The sequence below is a fragment of the Cervus elaphus genome, chromosome 21 (genome assembly GCF_910594005.1).
Source record: "Cervus elaphus chromosome 21, mCerEla1.1, whole genome shotgun sequence".
Taxonomy (NCBI): domain Eukaryota; kingdom Metazoa; phylum Chordata; class Mammalia; order Artiodactyla; family Cervidae; genus Cervus; species Cervus elaphus.
The window spans coordinates 73,355,153-73,363,488 of record NC_057835.1 but is presented as its reverse complement, the minus strand read 5'-3'; the positions used below and the strand labels follow the sequence as shown (position 1 = coordinate 73,363,488).

Here is an 8,336-nt window from a genome sequence, read left to right as displayed (position 1 = left end):
TTAAAAGACTGCCATTGTTTGTTTTTTTTTTTTACTATCCTTCATCACACCTCCAGAAGATGGGTTTTAAATGGCAGTATTATTGTTTAGTTGCTAAGTCATGTCCAACTCTTTGCGACCCCATGGACTCCACCAGGTTCCTCTGTCCATGGGATATCCCAGGCAAGAATACTGGAGTGGGTTGTCATTTCCTTCTCTAGAGGATTTTCTTGACCCAGAGATCAAATCCCTGTTTCCTGCACTAGCAGGCAGATTCATTACCACCGAGACACCAGGGAAGCCAAAATAGTAGTATACACTATCGAAGACAAGTTTAATTAGGAATACAAAAACCTTTCTCTTTGCCAGAGAAAATGGTGACCTCACTTGCAAGTAAGCCAAAAATCAATAATGTATTTATATACTTTCTGCACACAGGAAAGTCAAGCCAGCATCAGTTTCCTGAGAAAGGCTATTATTATGAAACTTTGCCTCTCTCTGAAAAAAACAAAAAAAACCAACACTGCCTCGTTTCAGCAAAATTCAGGGCTGTGTTCCTTCACAGACAGACACGCCATGTTGCTTTTTTGGCACCTATGCTTGCACTCATGGAGTCACCTCTGCCAAGAACGTTGTCTCCTGTCTTAGTTCATTCAGGTTGTTGCAACAAAACATCACAGACTGGGTAGTTTTTGAACAGAAATTTATTGTTCATGGCTCTGGAGCCTGGAAGTCTGAGATGAGGACACCAGCAAGGTGGGGAGATGTTCCTCTTCTGGGGCACAGACTTCTCATCACGTCCTCACGTTGCTGGATCTCTGTGGGGTCTCTTTTATAAATGTACTAATTCCATTCATGAGAGTTTCACCCTCAAGATTGAATCACCTCCCACCCACTCCCTCCAACCTCATAATACTGTCAACTTGGAGATTAGGGCTCAACATACAAATTTTGGAGGGGAGACATTCCGATCAGAGCGCCATCATACCCTCTTTCTCTGGCATCTCTCTGTCCTCACTCTTTTGCAGTTCATCCTGAGAACATTTCCTGAAGCAAATGAAAGTTCCCCCAAAGTGAGTTATGAACTGATTTGGAGACTGTTGCTCCCTCTGCTCCCTGCTCTAAGATGACCACCTGCCTGTCCAACCATTTGGTCAGATAGGCTTAGTTCTCCAATAATCAGGGCTTCCTTATCACTGGGCTTCCCTTGTGGCTCAGCTGGTAAAGAGTCCGCCTGTAATGCGGGAGACCTGGGTTCGATCCCTGGGTTGGGAAGATCCCCTGGAGAAGGGAAAGGCTACCCACTCCAGTATTCTGGCCTGGAGAATTCCATGGACTGTATAGTCCATGGCGTCGCAAAGAGCCTGACATGACTGAGTGACTTTCACTTTCACTTCACATTCTCTACATGTGGCTGCATATCTGGCTATAAGAGTCTATAAGTCTGCAGTGGGGCCCAGGGAACAAAAATGTCACCTGTGGCCCGTGAGGCCTTGTAAACCTGCTATCTGCTTAACTTGACCGCAGCCATACCATCCTCTTAGACATGTCACTACTGACAGTTCCTCCAACTCTCTGCCTAGAAGCCTTCATTCACATCCTTCTTCCTGGCGTGCTCACCCCTGAGACGTTCATGTGACTCATTCTACCCCCATGTTTCATCTTAAATATCACTTCTTTCCTCAGCCATCCAAATTAATAGCATTGCCACCCTCAAGTCCACCACTGTTTCTTCGCCTATACTGCCTTGTATTTCTTTTTATCACTTATCCACGTTATAGGGATCTGCCAGGAATCATGTGGCCACCGTGTGTTCAGTTGGGTCCGACTCTTTGTGACCCTACGATCTGTAGCCTGCTGAGCTCCTGTCCGTAGGATTTCCCAGGCAAGAATACTGGAGTGGGTTGCCATTTCCTTCTCCAGGGGATCTTCCTGATCCAGGGATCCAACCCACGTCTCTTGAACCGGCTGCATTGGCAGCTGGGTTCTTTACCACTAGCTGCACCTGGGAAGTGCAGGAATCGGGTAAATAGTAATAACGGTAACTGCAGAGGGGAGTCAGAAGCAAGGCACTGCCTCTTCATCACCATCTGAGCAAGTTGCCTATGAGTTCATCTCTTCCTCTTCAAACTATTCCTCCAGCTGATTAAATCATTCCTCTTGCTTTCTGTTCCTCCAGCAGATTTGTTCATTTCTGAGAAAACTGGTACATTATTCTAGCTGCAAACTCATTGTATTTATTGAGTGTTAGCCGGGTGCTGGCCCCATAGTAGGCACCAAAAAGGGTCCCGGCTGCCACTGACTCACGTGGGGACCTACACGGCATCCAGGCAGCCGTGTCCTCCCACTGTCTAAAATTCTTAGTGTGTAATCTATCCCTTTCTTGACAATGGAATACAGAACTCCAGCACAAGGACATTGAGAACAGAGAGCATATAATCCTTCTCTTATCCACTGTAAATTGTCTCCACACTCAAATATTATTTTTATTATAGTAAAATAGATAATTGTACTGGTCTTGAGGAATTCTCATAGACTCCCCATGTATATGCTTGAAGAGTTTTCAAAAATGTTATCTGAATCTGAAAATTCCCAAAGCAAATGACCACAGTACCTTGGTCTTACATCCGCAGTTTTATGGATGGAAAGGTGGGGAGATGGGAACAGCTTCTGTATTGATCTGACTCAGTTTCCCCAGTATGACTGAGAAGAGACTGACGAGGGACAGCTTTGAGCAAACACAACTTTATTTATTCATTTTGGGTTAAGGGTATAGATACCCATACAGAACCAGCCCCTTTGCTTATTCCCTCCCATTCCATTCCAGAAAAATGGCTGTAATGTTCTTTCATGGCAGACATACTCTTTTATATTATCAAATACATCATTAACACTTCTAAAAAAAAATGGTGTCTACTACCTAGAAGTCTCAAGATTTTGCTCATGTCTTTCATATAAATTACAAAGCATTTGCCATTTGTCCAACATATCCACTTGCATGAAAGTGTCACAGACGTGTTTTCAAGAATTGTTCATAAGGGAACTACTTCAGTGAGTCTCATTCCTGTTCTTACCTACTGGTTGCTATCTTGTTCGGTTTTTAAGAGAAAAAATAAGATATTAACACATTATAGGGTAGGCACCTTAGGTCAGGGTGGCTTGTCTTTTGCAAAAATAAGTCATTAACTGCTACGTTAAGTGTCTAACCCTACCTATCACAATTGTAGAGGAGGTATCCATTACTGATTAAAACAAAATTTTTTTTTGCATTTTTTCCCTTGTCTGTTTCTGGAGGAAGAAATGTGAACAAAGGCACATATCCCAGGAAGACAAGTCAGAGAAGCTAGGTCTTGGGACGAGGACCCAGCTGACACAGGGAGGAAGCTGAATGGCCAGTCTCAAGCCGCCCTCCCCTTAACCAGTACTCACTCTCTCCAGACACAGGCTCTTTCACGGACTCTGTCCTCTTGTTCTTTGCAACTATTCTTCAGCCCACAAAGTTGAGAACCCTTTGAGAAAGTTGAGGGAAGAGAAAGTCCTGCGACAACACAGTACATAATTTCAAAATAAAAAAAAACAACATCAAAATCCTGTGACTTGAAAATTATACATAAACATTTACAGGATTCACGGACTGCAGGGAGAAGGGTTGGGGGCTTCACACCTTGAGTTTGTAACTAGAGCATGAAAAAAAAATACACGTTAGCAGAGGGAACACTTCAGACCTCCCAACAAAGGCAGAGATTGCCACAGAAGTCGTTTAACAATATACAAAAGGACGAGGAGAGAGGATGGCAGATTTCAGAGGATGATGAGCAAGGTAGGTGTAAGCAAGCTCTGCAACAGTGGGTCTGCCACTCACGTTGCCAGGAGGAGCTGAGAACTTAAGAGCCAGACCTTCACCACGGTGGGATGTGTCTTTCTGGCACAATCAAACCAGGAGCAGGCCACTCATTTCTAATTTTGTCAAAAAGCAGCCAAAAGACCTTGGTTGCCCTGCCTACGCAGCAGCTCAACTAAGTCACCCAAACACTCCTTTTCTCTGGAAGGTTGTGGTTCTCTTCCCATTCTTCCAACACCTCCTGCCTGGGTAAACATCGCCCTGAGCCACCTTGACGCTGGCACTGTTCTGACATCATGGCCTATTCATCAACCACGGAGGAGTCAACTCCTGTTGCAGAGGCACGTTGTGTGGGCTGAATAAACCCTACCAATGTGCTCTCAGCACCAGGGAGGATGAAGACAGACACTCAGGCCCGAGCCGCTGTGTGGACAGCCAATGGCAGACACTGATGATAAGGGAGGCGAGAGGAGGTATTTTTTTTTTTTAACTTTTTTTTATTACACAGTAAAGAATACAACAATACCTGAATCATACTTTAAAGATTCACAGGTTGACAGACCATACATTACAGTCCAACTAAGGAAAAAAAAGGATAAACAAGAAACCACAGTTCAGACATAGTAGACTTCAAAGCTCAAGAGTATGCTGACAAAAGCATGATGCCTAGACCCCGCCCCCCAGTGTTAGTCTACCATTAACTTGTGGTACATGTCTGAATTAAGTATTGCACAACAACTTTAATTTTTCACAATAATGTCGCAGAACCCAAAATAATATTTAAAAAAAAAATTACTTCAAATCTGCATTTCGACAGTCTCCAATTTTTTTTTCTGTCCCTTGAGGAATTCGGACAACATGGAGTCGCTTTCTTTCCCTAAGTATTCCAGACGTAGGCATGCTTTGCATAAGAAAACCAGCCTTGAAATTTTTTCTTAAATCCCCAAGACATGCACCTACACATTTAAAAAAAAAAAAAAAAAAAAGTTAAGGAAAGAAAAAAAAAAAAAGACAGGTGGCCCTGTCACACACAGTCTCATGACAGAGAAAAAAGAGAAAGAGAAAAGAGTCAGAGACAGAGATAAGAGATAGAGGACGCCCTATTCCTATCAGCGACCACCATTCAATTCTATCCAATGAAGATAACTTTTTTTTAAATGTGTTATACCTACAAATTATACTCTCACATAGCCTGTATATAAGTGACAAGCAAAAAAGGAAAGTAACAAAAGTTTTTCTTTTCTTTCTCTTCTTTAGGTTTATGAGGTCTGCATTGTTACCAAGAAGTGATATGGTTCGCAGCTGTATGAACTTAACTTTTGGTTTCCTGGTTCTTTTGTGCCCATTTGGTTTGACTAGACCAGTTTTTGTTAGCTACTGGTGCAATATACATGCTGTCAGAGGTAGAGTGAAACTTTTTGCCACTGAGGAGAATGTAGCAAAACAGGAGGAGAGGACGAGGAGGAGGAAGCGGGGAAGGAGGAAGAGGAATTCGAGATAGAGCTCAGAGTTAGGGATTTTTTTTTTTTTTTTTTTTTGTATTTGTTTTCACTCAGGGTGCCCTGAATTAAAAGTAATGAGACGTACTGTACTAAATCCTTATTTTACACACGAGTGTTAAGAATAACAGTGCTGTTTCACATACATCACAGCTTCTAGAAATAAAGACGTGTGGGTATGACATACCTCATTTTTGGGATGATTTAACCCTTCGTAGCCTAGAACATATAATAGCTCTGTAAGGAAGGACTGTCCAGTGTCATTAGCAGACTAGAAAGCAGAGTGAGGTCAAAGGATTCTGGGAGCACCATGATAAAATATAACCCATTCAGAGCCTGGTTATGTGCTTTCACGTCACTTTAAGCAGGTGTGCTGGCAGATGGACTTTCAACATGTGGATAGATGTATTCACTTGCTCATCAGAAGTTTCTAAACTAAAAAGCCACTGAAGAAAAACAAAAACAAAAAAAAACACCACCTGAACAAAATTAAAAGCCAACTTGTACATGAAAATACAGGGGGAAATGCAAATAATGTTAGGTTAAAGAGATTTTGGGATTACCTCTATGCAGATATTTAAAAGCCATGTAAAACTGTATTCAAAGGCTTTATTTAAAAACAAAACCAAACCCAAGTTAACGGACCACTTTAGAGTTTTAAATAAATGCCTGGCGTGTGTATGTACGTGGAGTAGTGTCTTCCCAGCCTTGAAAACTTTGGTTGTCTACACAGCCTGCAGCACTGCTGACTTCCCGTAAAGCACACAACCACATTCTGGGCTACCGTTTTCAAAACTAACACGTAGTTCTGGTCTGGACCCTGGACGACGAAGGGTTAATGGATTCACACTATACCTTGCTGAACATGTTTAACCTGCTGATCATTTTGGAAAGTAGTACTGGTGCTTTTCAAAATTCCAATTTTGGTCCATCAGATCAGTCTTTGGCTGACTTCCCTTTTTGTAAGAACACTGTGTAACCTGGCATTCAGCAGTGTTAAAGCTGTCAGTCTACACCTCGGCATTTGGAGCTCTAATGATTTATCTTTTTTTTTTTTTTTTTTGTAAAATTAGAAATACTTAAACAACCTTACAGCGATACACATGCACTGTCTTTTTTTTTTTTTAAGTAGGATATCTTGTTATTTTTTCAAAAGTCCCTAATAATGATTTTTCATCAAAAAAAAAAAAAAAAGAAAAGAAAAAAAATCCACTACTACTCTATGCTACAGCTAAACTTGGTGGAATGGATCTAGCATATTTAAAAAGTTTGCTCAAAAAAAAAAAAAAAGCATGCCTAGGGAGTCATTGTGACAGTGCAAAATACATTTATGTACATCCCTCTTACAAAAACACCAATATGTTAGCATTCCGTGAAGCATGCTGGTTTTCAGGGGGAAAAAAAATCCTATAAGAGAGTGAAATAGCAGCTCCGAAAGATAGCCTTTTTCTTTTCTTTTCTTGAGGACAACCAAAAAAGTCTTTTTTTTTTCTTTCTTTTTTTAACTACTAGAGAAATACCACTAATACATACAGATATAAAAGCAGCATAGAAAGATACAGGTTTCTCACCAACTAGGAATAAAGAGACTAAATGTGGGCACGTGGTTAAACTACAACGCGTCTTCACAGTCGTCCAGCACGTTTACAAGAAAAACACCATTGGGAAACCTCACAGGACAGAAGTGTTTTAACACCAAGAGAACTACTAGTTTTTAATTAAAAATCCAAACAGGGTAGGGTTGAAAAAATTTAGAAAGGGGCTGGAGCTGGAGCCACCATTTTTTTAAAAATTATTTTTCAATATAAAATGAATGAGCTGGAATAGACCCAATGTCTTGCTCTGTGGAACCTTGCAAAAGTGAAGAAACGTTGAGGGTTGTTTAGAGCAGCAGCTGGCTGGTGTCAAAGCTGCCAGGATGCTAATAACTGCAGGCTGAGTCTCTTACTTCTGTGTGTGTGTGTATATATACTTATATATATATATAAAGGAGCCTTTTGTGTTATGGCATTTTTTTCTTGCTGTTGTGTTCACATATCCCACTGCAAAATCATCTTTCATTTTTCCTTCTGTTGACCTGGATATTATTATTTCTTTTCAGAAACAGGAAAAAAAACCCCGAACATCTGTGTCTCCTTCCAATACGCTACACATCTGCGCGTTATGTAGCGGGTCTTCAAAGTTCAGTTAGCAACCCACGGACGCCATTCATCTTCTTGTTCAAATGTCTACCGCTGTAGCCAATGCTCATGCCCTTGAGGGTTTTCCTTTTTTTTTTTTCTCCATTATTGGATATAAAGAACATTGTGACTTTTAATATTAGCATTTTTGCTTTCAACAGCAATTAGCAATCTCTTGGTTTGCTGTTTGGTAAAGCATCGGTTAATGAGGTCATCTAGTTTAAAATCCCAGCTACTGGAAAATAACAGGGAGGAGGTCAAATCTATCATTTCATGTTATATTCTCTGCTCTCTTTTCAGTTCTCTAAGGAAAAGAAATCTTTGTTATCCACAATAAGTCATTATGACCCGTTACTGGCCTTCTGTTTTACGATCGCCTCAAGATACAGTTAGGTTCTCTCTTGCTGAAAGTACTGAACCAGGATAGTTCGTCTATAAACAAACAAAACAAAACGAAAACAAAAAGGAAAAAAAAAACAACTTTGAGCATCTGAGGATGAGGACTTGGTTTCGCGTTGGTTGTGTTGTCTTTCCTCCGACAGTTCTGAGTGCACGTCTAGCGAGGTGTCGTCTCTATGGTGGAAGGGGTCCCTGGGGTGGTCGACCTGGGGGTGGCCGCCGGCGGGGTGTCCATCGGGCTCCCGGCCCCGCTGTTGGGCGTGACGGAGGAGCTGACGGCGGGCGTGTCCCCCTGCTGCTGGGCCTGCAGGGTCTGTCCACAGATGTGGTGGTGCTTCTCCCAGTCTTTGTGCTGGCAAAAGGAGCCACAGTACCGGGCCGTGTTACAGCCGCTGCAGGTCTCGCTGGCTTTCCGGCCGCAGTTCCAGCAACTCTACG

The 8,336-nt window shown here is 41.9% G+C and overlaps 1 protein-coding gene across 9 annotated transcripts in view; it reads right to left on the bottom strand.

The window, feature by feature from the left end:
• Window positions 1-4,786: 4,786 nt before the first annotated feature.
• Window positions 4,787-8,336, bottom strand: part of RUNX1T1 (RUNX1 partner transcriptional co-repressor 1) — a 149,681-nt gene continuing 146,131 nt past the window's right edge. For all 9 annotated transcript variants that reach the window (XM_043880217.1, XM_043880214.1, XM_043880216.1 and 6 more), the window contains one exon: window positions 4,787-8,331. In XM_043880217.1, the coding sequence (XP_043736152.1) occupies window positions 8,056-8,331 (276 nt within the window). In that variant the 3' untranslated portion in view covers window positions 4,787-8,055. The remainder of the gene's footprint in view (window positions 8,332-8,336) is intronic.